Raw genomic sequence first — 23,601 nt, 5'->3', positions numbered from 1 at the left:
CCGGTAGGGAGGAGGCGTGGGCGGCGAGGCAGAATCGTTCCTGAGCGGAGCTTTTTGCTGTAGTCTTGGCGCGTGTGCTGTGTTGCATGACCTTGGGCACGTCTCTTGGTTCTGACGGCTCTGATAGCTATCAAGGCGAAAAATATTTGGGATGCTGGTGATGATTCAAGCTGTGACGGCTTGGGATGTGAAAGAGAGTTTAATGCCACAGCTCTCCCATCCCTTCGTTTAGATTGGTTTCCTGTTAATAATTTTTTGTTGTGGAAATAAATAAAGGTGACCCCATTCTCGCCCTGGTGTTTTGATAACTATAGATACTGTAGGGTTTAATAGTTTCCCTATTAAATGTGTGAGACAAGCTTTTAAAGCCATAATGGGCGTTTTAAAGCCATAATGGGCATTTCAATTTAACAAAACTATAATTCAGAAATGACTGTACATTAATTTGCTGCATTGAATGAACTAGGCAAGCAGGTATATTGTGCAATTGCACAAAAGCAGCAGACTATGTTTCTATTATTGCCAATACCAGATAAAATTGTCAGTCATATAATTTGACTTACAGTACTACTATTTTCCTTTTTATTAATCATTGCCCAGTTCTGCATCACTACAAATAGCTTATTCTCCAAGATACATGGCAGTTTTTGTAAATCATTATGGATACATGTAGCTGTTGATTGCATGGTAATGTACGCAGAAGCAAATGCTTTTGTTTTTGTGCTTCTTGTTTCCATGTTAGCCATAATTCAAAGCACATTTTAATAGAGTTGGAAGCACAGGAAAATTTGAAGTTATAATCTAAACTAAATCATGTAGCTGAAACTCAAATTGTTCATTAGCTTGAAGGCAACAACAATTAAGCCTTTTCATGATAACAATGTCTACTGAATCAAAGATGAAAAGCATTGCACTATACTATTAAGTAAAGATAAATGCATTAAATACACACTTTGGCCACTTATCTAGCTATGTTTTTTTTTCACTAGCCACAACACCAATGTAATATGAGGAAAAGATAAAAAACTTGAATGTAATGTAAAATGTGGTAACATTTATCCTCTCAAGAGAAACAACATGGCAATATTATATCTAGTTGCATCAAAAAATAAAAATGATATTGAGAATTTACAAAGAAAAAATATTTTGTCTTTAATTTTTACTTATCAACTAATAAGATGAGGGAAATCCAGCTCACTTTTTGATTGCTTTAAATAAAATTCATAGTAAAAAATTACTAATAAAATACAATGCATTGGGGGAAACAGCAATGGATTTGGTGTTTTTTGGTGATAATAACAAGGATGTCTGCAGATTTGGAGGGGAGACTATCAAGTTTCAAATCTAAGCCTAAACTTCTGAGAGATTGTCATCTCTGGGAAGTGAGCATTCTAGAATAGAAACTGGGACCAGTCCCTTGGGAATTTATAGGGGGAAGTGGTAATTTAGTATCAGAAAAAAAGAGAGGGCAGTGTTGTGCTTAGGGACTATCTGAGCATAGCTCCCAAGTGTTGCCTGAGTCTTAAAGTGATAGTTTTGCAGGCTCCAAACAGTAGTTTGCTGGCTTGCAGAAATTGTACCAGGAGTGCATCTGTGTTCCTGCTGTTTGGGTGAAGGTGGGATTCTGCCCTCCTTCATGCAAGGAATCACACTTCCCCTCATAGTCAAGTTCTTGAAGACTTGGCCAACATGCTGCCTCCTATCCCTTTTCTGAAGTAGAAATCTGCTTACATCCTGTCTAATAGTATGGAATATAAGGAGACCCTGAATTTTGCCTGTCCCACGTTTTTCTTCTCTGGCTAGAGTGGGTTGAAGTAGGCCATTAGGCCAGGGTTTCTCAATTATTTTCTGTTAGTCTCCCCCCTCCCCCCAGAAATAAGTAAACATTTTGGGAGCCTCCAACTCTCTGCCAAGAGGATTGTTTGCAGTATTCAGCACATTTTCACTGAAAAAACTCAAGTGGCTTATCAGCGTGATTGGGGTATAATGTATTTAAGTGACACCTTAATTTATTTTGCTTCATCTGTCCGCTGCCAACTTTTTTAGACAAGTAAACATACCGATCTTTCCTCGTCTCCCACTGTAGTCACAGTGAAGTCTAAGCGCTACATCATATTTCCTCTTCTTAGCTTTTGGGAGACTTATGTTTGTCTCATTATCTCTGTCTGTCTTCTCCTTTTTTTTCATCCCTGTTAAAGTTTGTGATATGCACTTCATATCTCCTGCTCTGTGCTGTGTGCAATTGTTCAGTAGATCAGAAACTTTAGTTAAATGGATTATAAACAAGATCATGTTGAAGTGATTAAGAAATCTCATATTTTAAATGTTATATCTGCGGAGAGGGGCGGCATACAAATCTAATAAATAATAAATAATAATAATAACTTTTGCTACACAATTTGGAATATTTGCATAATAATATAAATAAATTAATCAAAGACTGTTACTTTCATTGTATTATGTTCTATAACTTTAAATACTGTTTTAGAATCAGACATGCTTAGAATCTTCCACATGTATAGCTTTAAACTGCATAGTTCTATGCAGTACAGTGTATGAAAAGAGTTCTTAGAAACATTGTTTTGTTTACTATCCAATTATTAAAAACATACAGAAGGGTCCATACATCTAAAATCATATGGATATAGTTTAACCTTCCATTATTTGATTGCATTTACATACTTTTTTGCCCTTCATTATATAAAGAATAAAAAAGTACCCATCATCCTTTGCTGAATTGCATTCTTGAGATGTGTGTCAAAATGTCTTTCAATAAAGAGATTTCAAAGAAATAAGTTTAATAGTTTTTCCTGTTAGATTTCTCAAGTATATCAGATTGAGCGTTGTATTTGGTAACACACTTTAAAAAAATACAAGTTAATCCTTTCAGCGGTTTTCAGGAGACTTTACAGATATTTTAATGGAATGTAAATTATCTGTTTATTTATAGAATAATTCTTGAAATGCCATGTCTTCTGTACAATAGATAGAATTACTTAATTTTCTTATTGAATACATATGCTTTGTTACATTAATAATCTTGCCTAGTGGAAAATAGGCTTATTTTTTTAGAACTTTCGGTTTAAGGATTTGCTGAGGAATTATAGGATTTTTCATAAAGGTACGCTGAACTTGGTTATTCTTTGGTTTTCTAGAATGTCCTTACAATTTTAAATTGGACTATTGCTATTTTTATTGCTTTATTTTTATGATTAAATATAACTTCAAAAATGAAAGAAAAAGAATTCCAGAGAAAATTAGTTATACCACTAAAATGAATTGTAAAAACATTTAGTAATTTTTTTGTAGATTTGGCCACCTATACAATATTTTCTTTGTTTTTTCTCTGGTATTAATGATTACACAAGACATTATATTTGTATTTAATTCTCTTAATGTTTTTAGCATAGTACCCTCATTGTATTATTCTACAATAGAACAATTCTAAGAGGGAGGCATGTAGTATGATTTATTTTACTAGAATATGAAGTTGCACTGTACTTCTCAAAGTTTTCTAATGAAAAATTATGAAAGGGGAAGTCTACCAAAGAACTCCGAGTCTTTGGAGCGGGGCAGCATACAAATCTAATAAATTATTATTATTATTATTATTGTTGTTGTTGTTGTTGTTGTTGCTGTTGTATGCTCTTGTTACTTTTCCATTTGTATGAGTAATTCTCAACTTAAGACCAACAAGTCAGTTGTTAAGTGAGCCATGTCTAATTTTATAACTTTTTTGCTATGATTATTAAGCAAATCACTGCAGTTAAATGAATCATGTGGTCATTAAGCGAATCCAGCTATTTCCACTGACTTTGCTTTTGGAAGCCAGATAGAAAATGCGTGCTGGTTATCTGATGCCCAAATTTTGATCATATGCCTATGGAGTTGCTGTTATCATAAGTTGTAAGTCACTTTTTTCAGTGCTATTATAAATTTGAAAGATCACTAAATGAGTGATTATAAGTTGAGAATTACCTGTATAAGAAAACAGTGATAACAGATTTCTATTTTCTGGCAAAGATGTAATTTGCTATGAGAAAGTTGAAAAACATTAAGACCACAAGTATAAAAGATATATGAAAAAATATCGAGCTAGGAATGTGGTTACTCTTCAAACATTGCACCATCATTCCCATACAAAATCTCTATAAAATACTCCATCTGCCATTCTCCCATTTCACTTTCCTCCAAAATGATGTCATTACTTTAATTCTTCTAATTTTTTTTTTGCTCCTTGGATAGCCCTTTTAACCTCCTTTTAGACAACTCTTTATCATTTTAATGTCTTTGATTCTGGTTTTTCTCTATATACACATTTTAATACTGACTTTTTGCAGAAATAATACTCAAGATTTTTACCCACAGCTTCTTTTCACTTCATAGAGACATCAAACATATTTTTTTAATATGACTTGACACTTTTGTGTGGTACTCTGCAATATTTTAACTTTATTCAAAGAAGTTTCCATATCTTTTTAAAATCAACTTTCCCATTCATTCTAGGGAAGCAAATTGATGTTTTTCATTCTGGACTCATACTTTCTTTTCTGACATTCATTCCTTCAGAAATATTTTTAATGTGTATTCCTTCCTTCATCCTGTCCCATTACCAAATAATGATCTATTCATATTCAGAACTTTGTACTCTACTCTTAACCTTCATTAATTATCTAGCTTCATTAATTATCTAGTCAAATCAGTTATGCTGTTACATTCATTTATTTGCAATGTACAGTAAAACCTATGGTCACGAACACTTCTGACCATGACCAAATTGGGTTTGCCATTTTTTTTGTAAGCACCAAATTTCCAAAATTAGGTTCGAGTCATGACCAAATCGGGTTGCAACCAACGTTTTGGAACAAATTGTGGTGACCCGAGATTCTACTGTATATGGGCAGATTTATATTTAAACTAGGTATTCAAATAAACCTTTTAAAAAACAGATATGTTGCTACCCTAACTTAAATGATAACATTGTAGCAATATATCTGTTTAGTAAAAGGTTTATTTGAATACCTAGTTTAAATATAAATTTACACATTTACAGTAGAACCTCGGGTCACCACAATTTGTTCTATTAATATTCTTATTTATTCTTAGTTTTGTGAATCACTCGATCATTCTTCTATATCATCTCTCCCATTCATCCTTGCAATCCGTATGCAAGCTAAAAGATAGTATCCCCATTCCTGACTGCATTCATTCACAATGTTGGGCAATTTTCTTTCCATCTTATTCATGAGAGTATAACATGTGATTATCAACTTAAAAATTACTTCTTTCGTACATACCCACTACAGTTTAGATGGTATAGCTTCATATATTGTACTGTATTTGTTCATGATTAAAAGATTATTTCTAGTATTGAGTGAACCGAACCCGCACAATTTGGGTTCGTACTGAATTTTGTGGTGTTCGGCATGCTGGACCCGAACCCAAATGTTTAAAAAAATTCGAGATTTAGTTCAGCGTTTGTGCCGAACACCGCAAAAGCCACCGCCTGGCTGCCATCTGCTGAGAAGAGGAGGAGGAGCTGGGCACCGGTGGCGGCCGAGGAAGGCAAACAGGTTGGGAGGATGGGAGGGAGGCACAAAAGGAGCTGGGGAATCCCTCCCACGAAGAGATTCCGGGGGCGGAGCTTTGACATCACGTATACTGGCAGGTTGCTAAGAACGCCAAGGTGATCACTTCTTGGATTCCATGGAATCCAGGAAGTGATCATCTTGGTGTCCTTAGCAACCTGCCGGTATATGTGATGTCAAAGCTCCGCCCCCAGAATCTCTTGGTGGGATTCCGGGTTCGGGTTCGGTTTGGGTTCTGCCAAATTTTGCGTGAAGTTTGTCCGAATTTGCCGAACCCGAACACCGTTGGGTTCGCCCATCACTAATTATTTCTTTTTCAGGTATATATTCTACACAATTTTATGTAATATAATTTGATATAATTTAGTTTATTGAGTGTTAAGCTACCCAATTCCAAAAACAGGATAGCCGACAATATTTAAAATACATAGCTTAAAAAACACGACAAAACCATATCAATAAGATTCATAGAAGATTCAACAGAATATCCATAAATGCCCTAACACATTCCTAGAAACAAGGTCTGGTCTCAAGAGACTTGTAGAACATTTGGAGAGTGAGAGCCATTGGCATCTATGGTGGACATGTTATTCCATAGGGGAGGGGCTGTGAAAGAAAATGTGTGCTTCTTCAGTATCCAAATATGACAATGTTTCAAAGAGGGGGCATGGTTCACTCCCTTCAGTTATATAAGGCATATAAAAGCAGAAGAGAACTGAAATGACACTTCAGGAAAAGTTCCTCTGATGATATTATCTAGCCTGGTGATGAACTGTTCGGAAACTGAACAGGAAGCTTGGAGAACAAACCACCACCAATATCTACAAATATTTTCCATTTCTAATACCTATTTTTTCTTTTCCATTTTTTTTGCTCATCCATTCTCAGTAGCATTTATTCTTACATATCTTACATAATTTTCATTTGTCTGCAGATGGACCTACTAATATTAGTGTCATTTTACCTTTATAGGTTTGTTGAACCAAACCCTTCATATATTTTTAATAAAAGAAAGAACTAAGTTGTCAGACTTAGGTATATCAAAACCACCTGCTACGTTTTGTACTAACACAACATAGTGACAGTCATTTTTCTTAAATTCTGGTTAAAGTTGCATAATGTTTTTCTTAAATTCCGGTTAATGTTGCATAATGTTCCAAAGCCCTGTCTTACTCAAAACATGCTCATTCTGTTTTCTAATTTAAAGATTATCATGCAAACCAATGTAATGTTGCCAACAGCCCACCAGCTAGGTGGTTAAGTAACTCTAACTTAAGTGATAACATTGTGGCAACATATTGAAGATACTCTGAATCTCTCTTTCTGATTCTGTGCATATGTAGTATTAACAATTTTATAATTCTATCTGGGTAAAAGAAGGCATGTATTTTATGTGCCTTTTGCCTTAGAACTTACTTAATGTCAGATGTGCTTTCTTTCAAAGTCCAGGAAAGAAAGACCCCAACTTCAGGATGATAGAGTAGAGCATTTTTACTAGACAAGAATTGATAGTGACAAAATGAAAGCAAGATCTGAGGCAAACGATGCATAAATTGCATATGGAAATAATCCTAAATCTCTCCTCACATAATCCCCCTTTGCCAAATCATTCAATCCTGGCACTCCAAGATGTCATGTGGGCACAGGTCCAGATGGAGCCTCCACATCTGGTCAGTTGAAGCTGTTGACTTTGAGCATTCCCCATTAAATCCTATTAAATATTAGCAATTTCTTATGCAGCCTGGCAGTATGTGATGAGAACTTTCCTTCCTAAACTCATAATCAGGCATATGAAGAGACATCTCCTGCACAGCCTCCTCCCTCCCAAATACCTAATCTCTCCCCCCCCTCCAATATTTCTGTAGCAGTTATAGCAAGCAGGCAGTGTGGAGACTGACACTTATCAAAAGATAGCATTCTATAAATTTTCTGATTCTGATTCTTCTTTCTTCCTGCTTTAAACAGGAAGAAAAATTATCTTAAAACAGGGGTTTTTTGTGTTATAAATAAATTTCCACTACACCATTTTTAACAATTTAACAAGTTATTTAGGAAGAAAAGTGTTAATAATATTTGCTTTAAGCGTGTTCATAGTAATTTCCTAGTTCATTTTTGCGATCCGAGAATTGATTTACATTTCCTGTACTGTTATAAACAATTATAACTTTGTGTTTTCTATGCAAAATGATAAGTGGTTTTCATGATAAAGAAAAGAGCTTACATAAGCAAAGTAGGCTCCATAATGAAGATAGTTATTATTCAATTCATATGGAGCAGAGCCAGGGGTATTAAACTCAATTTCATTGAGGGCCGCATCAGGGTTGGGTTTGACTTTGGGGAGTGGGGGCTGGAATGGGCATGGCCAGGGTGGGTGTGACATCACTCATGTTGGGGTGCCTGCGGTGGCCTCAACCCTCTGCCAGAGAAAACAGGTTTCTGAGCTCCATTTTTAGCTGCAATGGCCTCCTGCAACCCAATTGAGCTTGGAAGGACCTGCATGCAGCCCTCCCAAGCTCCGTTTTCACTGGCAGAAGTACCACAGGCCAGTCCATTTCCAGGTGGCCCCGTGGGCCAGATCTAAGCCTGCAGGCTGAATCCGGCCCGTGGGCCTTGAGTTTGACACCTTGCCATACACAATACTGTATGTAACATCTAGAATGCCTACTTTTATAAATAGAATTACAGTGGAACCTATAGGAACTTAATTCATTCCGTGACAAGGTTTGTAATGTGAAAAGTTCGTAAGATGAAACAATCTTTCCCATAGGAATCAATGTAAAAGCGAATAATGCGTGCAAGCCCAAAACTCACCCCTTTTGCCTTATGCCGCTGGGAATCCCCGCCTTCGGACTTATATTGCCAGCCAAAGCACCTGTTCTTGCGCTGCTGGGATTCCCCTGAGGCTCCCCTCCCTGGGAAACCCCACCTCCGGACTTCTGTGTTATTGTAATGTTGTGATTTCCCTGAGGCTCCCCTCGCTGGGAAACCCCACCTCTGTTCTTCCGTGTTCTTGCCAGCGAAGCACCTGTTTTTGCGATGCTATGATTCACTTTGAGGCTCCCCTCCCTGGGAAACGCCACCTCCAGACTTCCGTGTTCTTGCGATGCTGCGATTTCCCTGAGGCTCCCCTCACTGGGATTCAAAGCATGAAGGGAATCGGCTGGCAACGGAATTCCAAAGGCGGGGTATGCCAGTGGCGGTGGCTTGGGTTCGTAAGGTGAAAATAGTTCGGAAGAAGAGGCAAAAAAATCTTAAACACTGGCTTCGTATCGCAAAACGTTCGTTAGATGAGGCGTTCATAAGACGAGGTACCACTGTATTTGTTTTAGATATATCACAGAGGTAAGATAAATCCTTGCCACCACAAAGCAATTTTTTTCAGGAAAATATATAGATGGATTCCTCCCCCCATTAAATATTAGCAATTTCTTATCTAAACAAAATCCCTAAATATTTAAAGCTGTGGTTTATTCAGTAAGTTTGATGACTGATCATGTATTAATTTGTGGTTCCCCCCAAAATGGGATATAATATGCATTTTGAATTATCTGCTCCTTTATAGTATAATTAGTTTTGTTAGTAATTAGGAAGTATAAGCACAAATTGATAGCTCATATAGTGGAGAACTTACAGAAATGACTTGAAAAGAAGACAGCACCTAGCTATTTTATATGAGCAAATTTATATGGCCAGATATTAAAAAGATGAGAAAATATTTTCTCTTCATTTTACTGCTGTATTGGATTAAGTGGCCGACATCTCAATTGCAACTGCACTGGTTACTTTTAGTCAAGAAGGGAACTACCTATGAAAAAGATGTATAGTTGCCTATTTATTAATCTGCTCCTTAAAAATGTATTACTGTAGTCTGTTTTTAATCTACTCAATTTAATCTACTCACATGTTCATAAACATGTTTTTGTTTATGTGCCATGCAGTGATTTCCTGCTGAGATCTGTCTTTTTACTATGATTGCCATGATGAAACAGATTATGTAATATAATTTCCTTTGGATATTGCTTTAAAATGTTTGGGATGAAAATGTACTGTAGTACTAAATATTACCAGCATATGACTCATGCAAACTATGTTTATAGTGAAGTACCATATATTAAATGCTGTTTGATATTACCATTGTTTGATACAGAGAATGCCATACGTTTCAATTTCCTATGACTGCAGATAGCAGAGTCAACTTTTGAAGTCAGTAAACAGGATGCTCAAAACTGAAATAGCAAGTTAACACAGGAAATGTTACTGAATGACTTTTTGCTCAAGTTTGTTGTTGCATTATGTGCTATGGAGGCACTTATTTTATTCCTTTATACCTAGTATTAATATAACAAAAGTTGGAAAGAGCATGGGAGAAATATTCTTATTATGGAAAAATAAACTTGCTTCATTTATTCTTTTTCATTTTTATAATTAATTATATGGAGAAAACTCATAATTATAAATAATGTTTTACTAAGTTTAATTGTGTGGAAAGAAGTATATGCAAGGTAGGTTTATTTGTGTCCTGTTTAATTATTATATTTACTGTTAATATTCCAGAACTACATTTTTCAACCTCAACAACTTTAAGATGTATGAACTTCAAGTCCCAGAGTTTTCCAGCCAGCATGAAGTCCACACATTTTAAATTGCTGAAGATGAAGGCATTGTTCTAGATTTAGAACAAGGTTTTTAAAAATATTTTTTATTTTGTAAATTTTATTTTTGTAACATACAAAAAAAGTATTTTATTTTATTTTATATTATTTATTTATTTATTAAATTTGTATGCCGCCCCTCTCCATAGACTTTCCGTTAAACGGTGTATGGTCTGGGTATAAATAGTTTTAGGAAATAATAAAGTGTTTACAACAATGTTCATTACATTGGCATTAGTTCTATAATAACCAACAATAACCACCAGAGGGCAGTCAGGTTGCTTTCCCCCCACCCATACATAACCCTGCCTTCCTGATACCAAAGGGCAGTTGGACTGCCATGGCTGGGCATGGATGGCTATCTGGTGCGGTTCCTATGGTTATGCGATTACTGTCTTTAGATCAGCAGTGGCTTAGCCACTGTGAACCAACCCTGGCATCTACCATCATCAGTGATGAGAAGAAAACAACAAAATTCCACACCAGATCAGTTGTCATCCAGGTCAATAAGGGCCGCGTCAGATGCTGTGGCTCTGGACATCTGAGGACCCGAATTGTGGGGGCAATATGCTATTGCTAACATGTTGTAAGCCACCCTTAGTCTAAGTAGAAGGGCTGCATTAAAAAATTGAATAAATAAATACATAAATAAATCTGTCAAAAAATGGGCTACAGGGCTCAATTGTTTCTACTGGGGAACCAGGGTGTGTAACTGTAAAATGACTGAAACAAAAGCGCAAAACCTGGACAAGTAAAGAAAATTGAGAAATAATCAAATGTACCAGGCAGAACCAACAGCAAGGGGATTTCCCAAAAAATGATGTAACTGTGAAAGGAAAAACACCTGGAAAGTGACATAACTGAACAACAATTAATGGATCAAAGACATTTCAATATCCATAATAAAACTTTTACAGTTGTGGAAATGCAACATCTAGAAACATTGGCTAAAATAAAACAACAAGTAATGATGAACAAGTTGAAGAAATTGTTCCAGCACGTGAACAAACTGGCCAACTAGCGGAGGAAAACAACATACAGGATGTATGGTGAAGTCACATCAGACGAGGAATCTTCCAAGGGGACTCATTTTAACTACAGTTCAACATTGCATTAATTCCACTGACAATAATCCTATGAAACATAACACCGGAATAACAAATCTCAAGTCAACATGGCAACATAAATCATCTATACATTGACGACTTAAAAATTTATGTGAAAAGCCCCACTAAACTTACATCAATACTTAATACAGTTCAGCAACATCAAAATGAACTTTGGACTTGAAAAATGTGCTATATATTATACATGCAATCAGGAAACAATGGAAAAAATAGAATGAATAAAATTGTAAAATGGAAGCATAGTGAAAATATTAGCAAAGAATGATGGTTACAAATACCTAGGTATATTGGAAGCAGATAACTGTTGAATGGAAAAGTCAAAACACAAAATAAACACACCAGGGTGGTCTGCAAAATATTAAAATGAAAGCTGAATGCTGGAAACATAATTAAAGTCACATGAATAGTTCCAGTGATATGATACCCAGCTGGAATTATCAACTGGATTTTGGCGGAACTGGAAAACCTGGACTGGAAAATGAGCAAACTTTTGAATATGTACCATGCTTTACATCCACAAAGTGACATTGACAGGTTGAGCCTGCTAAGAAGAATAAGGAGCAAAAGACTATTGCAAATCCATCGAATTGTAGAAGAAGAAAAATGAAGTTTGAATAACTATATGAGTCAAAGTACAGAAAAATTGCTGCAGGCTCTAAAATTGAAAACAAAAAAAAAAACCAGAAAAAAAGGCAGAATATAAGGAAAAACAGATGACAGATTAAATGGATAGAAAACCAAAGCTTTGCATGGACAACACTTGAAAAACATTGAAGGAAAATGTGATAACAACTTGACAGGGGTGCATGGCTTAAGATGGGAACTATCAGGAAAGAAATGGAGGGTTTAATATTTGCTACTCAAGAGCAAGCACTACAAACTAATGCCATGAAAGTGAAGATACAAAAATCCACTGACATCCAAACTGCTGACTTTGCAATGACAAAGTCAAAAGTGTTTTACATTTAATATGTGAATGCAGCAAAATTGCACAAACAAAGTTAGACAAGACGGAGTTGCTAAATTAATCCACTAGTCAGTAAGTAAAAAATACAATTTACCGGTACTTATATCCAAAAAGTGATTGGAACATAAAGTTGAAAAAGTTATCGAAAATGAGGTGAAGATCTTATGGAACTTTTGAATACAGATGGCTCATCATTTGGAACACAACATGCTAGATATCACAGTTATTGAAAACAGAAGCATACAATTTATTGATAGCACTGTAGCAGGACGCTGTACGCCAGAGTCGAAGAAAAAGAACGGGGAAAAATCATGAAATATTGCAACCTGGACATCAAAACTACTTGATTATGGATGAAACATGTGATACCATATCCAAGAATTTTATATAATACATAAAGAAATTGAAGCTTCCTGTAATAACACCAGCAGAACTGCAGAAAACATTGCTACTAGGAACATGATACATCTTAAGAAGGTATTTTGTTGATACCTAGGACACTGGCACCAACCCATAACAACCATTAGCACCAGTCAATTATATTTGTAATACATTTTAAATGTTCAGTTGACTGAGTTTCATGTTTAATGAATAAAAGATAATTGTTTATTCATTTTAACAAATCTCCCTTGTATCATTAGTTCTTTTCTTATATTTATGTGTTTCTAACTTCTGTTTTTATTAGCTAGCCATTGATAAAATAAGTCCCATGAAAAAATATTCAGTTTCTTTCTTTTCCTTAATTGTAAGTTTTAGTCTATCCATTTATGCACATTCTATTATTTTTTAATCATATTTTCATCTGTAGGGATCTCTGGACTTTTCCATTGTTGTGCAAATACAATTCTAGCTGCAGTTAATACATGTAAAATCAAATATGTATTCCCCTTGTTATACTTATCAGATAAAATGCTCAAAAAAAACATTTCTGGTTTTAAATCTATATGTTGCTTTATCATTTTTTTTCCAAACAGAAATGTTTTTTGTCCAATATTATTTTGCTTTTGGGCATATCCACCACATATGATCATATGAACCAGGTATCTGATGACATTTCCAACATTTAGCAGATATGTCCTTAAAAAGGGTTTTAAGACAGTTTAATATTATGAAGTTGATAATTATGCACCCGAATCATTTGGTGATATCACTTAGAAAACTTCTTTTACTTAGAAATGCTAATAGTATGTCATGCATAAACATGACATGCAGCATAATCAGAAATAATGGATTAATGTAGCGAAACTAAATTGGATTTTCCCCCCTCATTATAACTTCCTTGCTGAAGCCACTTAAGCACTCATCCTCTTCCATCATTTGCAAATACAGTTTTGATATACAGTATGTTTATTCTGGAGGAAATTTCACTACTATAGGATTTGAAGCACATATACACTAGCCAGAAATGGGTCTGCAAGGTAAAGAGAGATACATTGTTTACAGAAATGTGTAGTTTTTGGGCTTTTTTTTCTTTTTTCTTTTAAAACCATATTGTCTCTTTTTACTTCTTTTAGGATAAAGTGTAATAAGATTTAAATCAGGAAAAAGATTTACACAGGAAGAGGGACTCATCCTACGAGTCTATGGAGAGGGGCTGCATGCAAATCAAATCAAATGAAATCAATCAATCAATCAATCAATCCTGATTGGTTTTATGCAGCCAAGTAAATCAGAAACACTTGCTGGATTTTAAGTTCTCCCTGTGAGGTTAGGATTAATGTTTCTCACCATCCGAAAGCCATAGTTCCTTTTAACTTTCTCACCTGCCCTTTAAAATAGCATTTTCTACTTAATGCCTTGGAACATGTTTGTTATAGTTCAGAAGTAGGCAAGAAATTGGATGTTGTATATGCATGTGTGTGGGAAGAGAGAAAATTTATGTGGTGGTGATGGAAAGGCAAACAGCTTCCTCTTGCTTGAATTGCTTGCAGTTCTGACAATAAACTTTGGTGATATGCAGGTAACCCATTTAACTAATCTGATTGGATCTTTTAGAAGAATCAGAAAGCTCTAGCATTGTAAAATTTTACATGTTCCAAACTAAAGCATGTTAATTGTCCCAATTAGAAAATATATGTTATTTACATTGTCATATCATTGGTTTCTTGAAGGAAATCTTATAATACTTCTGTATCTTTTTTTGGTGATTTCCCTTACACCATTATCCTTCAAAGAAGCTCTATCATTATTTCCTCCATATTTTTTTTATAGACTGAAGAATGGAAGAACTTTAGTGGAAAGAAAAGCTGTGCCCACAGGATGGAAATTGCTTCATTTGAGGGGGACTCTGATAGAGCTTTGGTGAGTAATTCTATACAAAGTAGTTGGCAAGAAATATATCCATAGACAAGGAATTTCCTAAAATATATGCATATGTACAAAACTACAGTGGTATCTCTACCTAAGAACACCTCTACTTATGAACGTTTCTAGATAAGAACCGGGTGTTCAAGATTTTTTTGCCTCTTCTCAAGAATCATTTTCCACTTACAAACCCAAGGCTTTGAAACTGTAACCAGAAAAGGCAGGGAGAAGCCTCTGTGGGGCCTCTCTAGGAATCTCCTGGGAGGAAAGAGGGCCTCCACCCTCCCTGTGGTTTCCCCAATCACACACATTATTTGCTTTTACATTGATTCCTATGGGAAAAATGGCTTCTTCTTACAAACGTTTCTACTTAAGAACCTCGTCACGGAACGAATTAAATTCATAAGTAGAGGTACCACCATATACAGTGATCCCTCGATTTGCGCGTTCTCGATTAGCGCGAAACGCTGCAACGCGGTTTTTCAAAAAATATTAATTAAAAAATAATTAATAATAAAATAATCAAAATAATAATCAGTCTTCTATGTTTCTATGTTTCTTTAATTTAAAAGCTTGCGAGGATCATTTCCCGCACGCACGCGCACCATCCACCACCTACCCTCTCCTCACACGCACACACAGCACGTTTGTTTCGGACGTCCAACCTCCTCCACAATTCCCGTCTCGGGGTTGCACCTTCGGGGGCATCGGAGGCTGCCAACTGAGCACGACTTGCCAGAAGTTTCGTGACTAGAGCGCGTTTGGATAGGAAAAGACGGACGGGGTGGGAAAGGGCGGGAACGAGGACGGGCGACGGCGATTGTCTCATCTTCCCGAGCGAGAAGAAGAAGAAGAAGCGGTGCCAGTCCCGCCTTCCTGTTGAAGGGATAGGGCTGTCCGGAATTCCCTCCCTGTCACAGGAGAAAGCTTCAGTTTCCCCTTTGCCTTTACCCCATCTTCGGCTCCTCGCTGCTTCCGCGCTGCGGATCAGATCAGCTGTTGGGCGGCTGAAGGAACCTTCCCTTGGTCTTCCCCGCCGCCCACACGCAAACTCCACCATCTGCGCATGTGCAGCCATGAAAAAAAATGGCGCGCATGCATAGATGGTGTTTTTACTTCCGCATCCAGTATAACGCGGAAATCGGTTAGCGCGGGAGGTCTTGGAACGTAACCCCCGCGCTAACCGAGGGATCACTGTATTCCTTTCCATAATTAATTTTAACCTCTTTTAAGCACTTTTAGGTGTTGTCCAACATATTTCCACAGCTATCTTAAGATTCTTCCATTCAAAGCAGACGTATTTTATTGATGAATCTCATAAAATGTTGATTTTATACAACAAATAAAGAGGGGGGAAGTATTTAACTGGATCTTGTCAAATGTTACTGGATTTATTTTTGGCAATGAACTTAACTTAATTCCAAAATTCCTTTCAGAGAACTCCTAGCAAAGCCTGAACTATTGGTTGTAAAAGAATTCCCCATTAATTCAAAATATAATTATTGCAACAGTATTTGGCAAATCAGAGGCTAAGTATGTTGATTGAGTAAACCAACTGAAGTTGAACACATTCTAAATGGAGTTTCAACTTGAATACAAGTTGAAAAGTGAAACTTAATATATGAGAGATTTGTTATATGTAAGGCAAGATAGTTCAAGCCATGATTTGTCATAATTGTGATGATAATGTGGTAGAGCTCATGAAAACCCAAAATTCACCACCTCAGAAAATTAGAATATTACAGGTGATCAATAAAACAAGGATTGTACATATACAGTGATACCTCGTCATACGAACTTTTGAAAATACGAACCCGGGGTTTAAGATTTTTTTGCCTCGTCTTAAAAACCCTTTCCGTCTTATGAACCTGAGCCTGGGTCCGTGGGCTCTCCTACTGCGCAAGAGCTATCTGACTGCCGAAGGGATTCCCCTGCCTTGTGACTGTCACCATCGGGATTTCCCATTTGCTTGCATGGGAATTCCTTGCCCCCTTTTGCTTGCATCTGAGGCGGGGAATGCCGGAGCTGCCCCATTTCCCTGCCACTTTCCCCTCTTGCCCTCCACTTCCTCTGCTCCCCGCAGCCGTCCCATCCTGCTGCCAAAATCCCCCCTAGCCTGCCGCTTCCTTCACTCCATCTCGCTGCTAAAATCACCAGTCCAAAAGCTTCGTATCTTGCCCCAAACCTCTCCAAATATCGCTCCCCTAAAAGCTTTGTATCTTGCCCCAAATCTCTCAAAAAAATCGCTCTCCCAAAAGCTTCATTTCTTGCCCCAAATCTCTCCAAAAATCGCTCTCCCCAAAGTTTCATTTCTTGCCCCAAATCTCTCCAATTGCTCCCCCAAAAGCTTCCTAAGCTACCCCAAATCACTTCCAAAGTCTTCCAAACTCACCTCTCCTTTCAAAATGCCTAGTTTCTCCTTGCTGCCTTTCTTCACTCCATATGCCTTCGTTAGGACCTCGATTTAGCTGGCATAGGAAACTTTTGGGGGAGCGATTTTTGGAGAGATTTGGGGCAAGATACGAAGCTTTTGGGGGAGCGATTTTTGGAGAGATTTGGAACAAGATAGGAAGCTCTTGGGGGAGCGACTTTTGGAGAGATTTGGGGCAAGAAATGAAGCTTTTGGGAGAGTGATTTTTGGAGAGATTTGGGGCAAGAAATGAAGCTTTTGGGAGAACGATTTTTGGAGAGATTTGGGACAAGAAATGAAGCTTTTGGGGGAGCGATTTTTGGAGAGATTTGGGGCAAGAAATGAAGCTTTTTGGGGAGCGATTTTTGGAGAGATTTGGGGCAAGAAATGAAGCTTTGGGGGGAGCTATTTTTGGAGAGATATGGGGCAAGAAATGAAGCTTTTGGGAGAGCAATTTTTGGAGAGATTTGGGGCGGCGTTAGCCTTCATTAGGACCTCCATTCCTCACTTCTCCTCGCTGTCTGTCTCCACTCCGTTAGCCTTCATTTTGTCTGCCTGCCGCTTTTTTTTAAGCCTTAAAATGGGTTTGCACGCATTGCTTTTACATTGATTCCTATGAGAAACAATGTTTCGTCTTACGAACTTTTCACCTTGCGAACCTCGTTTCGGAACCAATTAAGTTAGTAAGACAAGGTATTACTGTACTCTGAAAAGTATAAGCATGCATATGTACTTAGTACAGTGGTACCTCTACCTATGAATGCCTCTATTTACGAACTTTTCTAGATAAGAACCGGGTGTTCAAGGTTTTTTTGCCTCTTCTCAAGAACCATTTTCCACTTACAAACCCGAGCCTCCGAAACTGTAACTGGAAAAGGCAGGGAGAAGCCTCCATGGGTCCTCTCTAGGAATCTCCTGGGATGAAACGGGCAGAAAAGATGGAGAGAAGCCTCTTTTGGGCCTCTCTAGGAATCTCCTGGGAGGAAACAGGGCTGGAAAAGGTGGGGAGAAGCCTCTGTTGGACCTCTCTAGGAATCCCCTGGGAGGAAACAGGGCCTCCACCCTCCCTGTGGTTACCCCAATCGCACACATTATTTGCTTTTACATTGATTCCTGTGGGAAAATTGCTTCTCTTATAAACTTTTGTACTTAAGAACCTGGTCACGGAACGAATTAAGTTTGTAAGTAGAGGTACCACTGTACTTGGTTTGAACCCCTTTTGCAGCAATTGCTGCCTCAATGTGGCATGGCATGAAAGCTCTCAATCTTTAACATTGCTGAGGTGTTATGGAAGACCAGGATGCTTCAATAGTGGCCATAAGCTCTTCTTCATTGTTTCATCTCATGTCTCTCATCTTTCTCTTGGCAATGCTCCATAGATTCTCTATGGGGTTCAGGTCAGATGGGTTTGCTAGCCAATCAAACATAGTAATCCCATTATCATTGAACCAGGTTTTGGTGCTTTTGGCAGTGTGGGCAGGTGCCAGGTCCTGCTGGAAAATTAAGTCAGCATCCCCATAAAGCTTGTCTGCGGAAGGAAGCATGAAGTGCTGCAAAATCTCCTGGTACACGACTGTGTTGACCCTGGACTTAATGAACCACAGTGGACCAATACCAGCAGATGACATGGCTCCCTAAATCAACACAGATTGTGGAAACCTCCCACTGGACATCAAGCATCTTGCACTGTGTGCCTCTCCATTCTTCCTCCATAGTCTGGGTTTTTGGTTTCCAAATGAGATGCAAAAGTGTCCACAGTCTGTATTGATTTTGGGAGCCATTTCATCTGCTGCTGTTGGTCCACTGTGCTTTACTAAGTCCAGGATCAATGCAGTTGTCTGGCAGGAGATTTTGGAGCACTTCATGCTTCCTTCGCAGATGAGCTTTATGGAGAAGCTGACTTCAATGGTCCATTTTACAAGATGCTGCACCTCAGAATCATGTGGTTCAAGCTGTTCTGTATAACTTTCTTGATAATTGCACAATACTGCATGCTGACACACTCACACACACTTCTCAAGTGCAGCCAAACTTTATTTGCAGTCTTTAGATTAGCCACATAGATAAATTGTTCATTTTCTAAACTGAAGATGATGTAGGCCATTGCTTTATCATGTTGCCTTTGCTCTGCAGCTGCCAATGTCCTCTGGGGTGAATTAACAACAATATCCCAGATCTTCTTAGCCCTCAAGAAACATTCCATCTTTGCAGCCCAAATTATATAGTTGTTCTGTCCCAATCGATGTAGAAAGTTCTCAAAACCAACAGCCATCCTGCATGCCTTCTCTGCCTGGTTTCTTTTTTAACACAGTTAGTCTCTTGGCTCTTGGCAAATGAACTTCAGCAAGGTTCAATTATATATAAGAAACTTCTTTATGAGTGCCTCTGTATTATTATATTGCCTCTGTATTATATCTTGCTTCTGTGAATATTACTTCTGTGATCATTGATTCTGTACTACTGGATTTTGTATGGTATTGTATATAAAAAAAATTCTTATATATAATTGAATCTTGCTGAAGTTCATTTACTTGTGTGATGGTCAGATGTGCTGCAAACTCTGACAGGTTATGGGCCCAGAGCACAAAGAAAGACTGAAGAGACTAACTGTGTTATATATATGATATATATATGTGTGTGTGTGTGTGTGTGTTATGAAATGATAATGAAAAGCAAAAATATGTTACACTTATAGATTGTAATTGTTGACTATAAAAAAGCTTATCTGCCGTGGAATATGGCCCCTTGTGGGGCTGAAAGGCAAAAAGCTGTGATGCTCCTTCCATATACCAGGGTGACTTGATACACACACATACACACACACACACACACACACAAAAACACAAAAACACACAGAGTATATATATATATGGTAAGCCATGCCCAGGCTCTGAGCTGTCACCAAACAGTCCCCATTGGCTGACCTTTTATCATGTCTATTCTAATTCTTGAACCCCTATATACTGGCAGTGTTCTGACAAACAAACCATAGAATTCAAAGAGGGTATTCTTTGATTTTTCACATGATTGTATATTTAGGAAGCTGGAAGAAAGTGAACATTGTTTTAAAATTGGAGGACAGGACTTCAGCAAACTGCTATACTCTAATAGCTGAAAATGCAAAGGATCTGCAAGTAATGAAAATAATTGAACAGAATAAAAAACACAAGGCTCACATATTCAGTGCTTAAACATAAACATGTTTAGAAAGTTCAGATTATGTAGTAACTCTACATTATTCATGTTTTCAACATCCATTGAAACATAAGCTGTTGAAAAATTAATTCAGTACAGTTAGCTGTGCTTCTTATTTCTGTTCCTTGTCCCTCTTGCCTCCCTACCCCCAATAGTCAGTGCAAGTTGTCAGTTTCAGCAGAGGAATATCAAGGAAACAACTGCTCAGCTTCTTGTGTTTTGGGGTTTTTTTTTTGCAATTCTATTTTCAATATAGCCTTCTCTCCAGATGATTTTTCCCCATGTGAGAAAATAAAGTAAAATAAATAATCTTTTTTATTGTTAAGTGAATATGGCAGTTGTTAAGTTACCGGTCATAAAATGATTGGTCATTAAGCACAGACTAGCTGTAATCTAAATTAGTTCACCACGTTAGCCTATTGGTTCACTGTATTCTATAACTGTGTTTTTGCATCTTGGCTTTACTTCATCTATCCATCCAGCTATCCAACTCTTTTCTAAATTCTGTGTCCTCCTCATTATATTTCAATCTCTCAATTTAATTTAAAATTGAATATATTGGCAATAAAATCTTAATTCAGTACTGACAATATTCTCCAAGGCACCTGAATTCATTCATAGGATAGTTTGGAGTGGAAATTGAGCCATGTGACTCTTATATCTTCATACTGCTCAGCATTAAGCCGCCTCATTTTATCCAGTCTCCAGCTAGCCCTCTTTGCAAGGAGGATTATTTTCTTTTCATTTATAAAGAATGTTACCAAATCCTATTTCCTCTTTATGGAGTGCTTAAAATAAGTTATTTGAAATTTAGCAAGGTTGATTATCTTTTCCCACAGTTAAGTTTCTCTTTCTTTACCCTTAGTACATATTGGAAATTCACAAAGAAATTCCTTTTCAGGTTTGGGAGTTTGTATTTTGCGGTTGGTATTAACTGAAAAGTATCTAAATCTTCAAACATAGGATTGTAGGGTTTGCATATTTTGAAGATTTCTGTTTAATGGTTTGCGTTTTGCTTCCATTTATTGATGTTTGTTTTCTTCCAGTTTAATTATTCAATCTATATTATTTCCATCTTTACTTGCTAAATTTGGGGCAACCGAAAAATATATACAAGTAGCAACACTGACTTGGTTGTTGTTAAATTGAAGGCAAAGTGCTTGTATTCATTCATTCATTCATTCATTCATTCATTCATTCATTCATTCATTCATTCATTCATTATCTTTAATATATATTTAATGTGGTTTTAACTTCATCCGTTGATGAAATATTTTCTTTCAAGTTTCTAAAAACAAGTGTAGCCATGCTTCATTCCTAATTTCCTGTGAGAGGTAATACTTGGAACAGGAATATTGTATGATGAATAAATTACAAGAACTTTAGGAAAAATATGAATTTCCAAATAGTATTAGCCTTACCGTTAAAATAATAAGCTAATAATTACTGTAGCTTTGCTAAATATACTTGCCTATTCTTTTTTAAAAATTTTAATTTAAGTATTTCTTTAAAATAACTATCAAATTTGATATGCATGTTGTCTTTTTAGTTTTAAACTAATCTGCTATTTTCCTTGTTCTTTTTCTGCTGTGTTCCTCCTTCTCTTTTTCTTTTGGCCTGGATACTTTTGTTTGCCATTCTCCGTACTCAATTGCAGCATCATGGTGATATCAAAGAATGGCAGGGAACATCAGGTAAGTAGTTTCTGCAAGAACATTGAAAGAACTATTTTCTCCATAGGGCCATATCTTTATTTCATATTATTAGCAATTTCTGATATTTAATAAATTCAGAAAGAAATAAAATATATAAAATGGGAGACAGGAATATTAAGTATGCTGCCTTGAATGGTATAAAAGACAGGATTAAATAATAGCGATAATAAAAATAGTAATTATAAACAATAATTGTAAACTTACAATGACAAATATATACTTTCCTCAAGCACACATGGAATGTCCAAAGAAACAGCAAATACTAATTTTTTATCAACTTTCAGAAAACATGCCTGCAGATACAGCTTTGTTATGCAACTATAAGCGTAACTGTTTGACCCTGAACAGATTTTTAATAAAGAACTGAAGTCACATCTAGTATAAACTTAATAGCAGCCACACCAGAAGCAGTTAGACGGTTAACATCTTTAGGTATTGAAATATGACATCTATCCTATTATGACTCCACAGGCACCATATTATAATGTTTACAGTTTTACCTTTATTTAATATTTTATCTCATGAATTGTCCACATATTTTATACATATACAGTATATATGTGTGTGTGTGTGTGTATGTGTTTATATATGTATGTATGTATATGTATACATATATGTACATAGTATATATACATACAGGTGAAACTCGAGAAAAATTAGAATATCGTGCAAAAGTTCATTTATTTCAGTAATAAAACTTAAAAGATGAAACTAATATATATCAGAGAGACTCATTACATGCAAAGCAAGATAGTTCAAGCCGTGATTTGTCATAAGTATGATGATTACGGAGTACAGCTCATGAAAACCCCAAATTTACAATCTCAGAAAATTAGAATATTATGGAAAGGTGCAATATTCCAGGCTCAGAAGTCCCACTCTAATCAGCTAATTAAGCCATAACACTTGCAAAGGGTTCCTGAGCCTTTAAATGGTCTTTCAGTCTGGTTCAGTAGGAATCACAATCATGGGAAAAACTGCTGACCTGACAGTTGTGTAGAAAACCATCATTGACACCCTCCATATGGAGGAAAAGCCTCAAAAGGTAATTGCAAACGAAGTTGGATGTTCTCAAAGTGCTGTATCAAAGCACATTAATGGAAAGTTATGTGGAAGGGAAAAGTGTGGAAGGAAAAGGTGCACAAGCAGCAGGGATGGCCATATGTTGGAGAGGATTGTCAGGAAAAGGCCATTCAAAATGTTGGAGACTTTCACAAGAAGCGGGCTGAAGCTGGAGTCAGTGCATCAAGAGCCACCATAAAAAGATGGATCCTGAACATGAGCTTCAAATGTCATATTTCTCTTGTCAAACCGCTCCTGAACAACCAACAACATCAGAAGTGTCTTGCCTGGGCTAAAGAAAAACAGACCGGGTCTGTTGCTCAGTGGTCCAAAGTCCTCTTTTCTGATGAGAGCAACTTTTTGCATCTCAATTGGAAACCAAGGACCCAGAGTACGGAGGAAGAATGGAGAGGCACAAATTGCACGATGCTTGAAGTCCAATGGGGGGTTTCCAAAGTCTGTGTTGATTTGGGAAGCCATGTCATCTGCTGGTGTTGGCCCACTGTGTTTCATTAAGTCCAGGGTCAACAGAGACATCTACCAAATTTTGGGGCACTTCATGCTTCCTTCCACATATGAGC

At 36.9% G+C, this 23,601-nt stretch overlaps 1 protein-coding gene across 3 annotated transcripts in view; it reads left to right on the top strand.

The window, feature by feature from the left end:
- OSBPL8 (oxysterol binding protein like 8) overlaps positions 1–23,601 on the top strand; it is a 135,400-nt gene that overhangs the window by 19,055 nt on the left and 92,744 nt on the right. For all 3 annotated transcript variants that reach the window (XM_070755749.1, XM_070755750.1, XM_070755748.1), the window contains exons 2-3: positions 14,546–14,635; positions 21,901–21,937. In XM_070755749.1, the coding sequence (XP_070611850.1) occupies positions 14,546–14,635; positions 21,901–21,937 (127 nt within the window). The remainder of the gene's footprint in view (positions 1–14,545; positions 14,636–21,900; positions 21,938–23,601) is intronic.

Source organism: Erythrolamprus reginae, chromosome 6 (assembly GCF_031021105.1).
Source record: "Erythrolamprus reginae isolate rEryReg1 chromosome 6, rEryReg1.hap1, whole genome shotgun sequence".
NCBI lineage: Eukaryota > Metazoa > Chordata > Lepidosauria > Squamata > Dipsadidae > Erythrolamprus > Erythrolamprus reginae.
The sequence above is the reverse complement of the archived record's forward strand: the minus strand, read 5'-3'. Positions and strand labels throughout refer to the sequence as shown.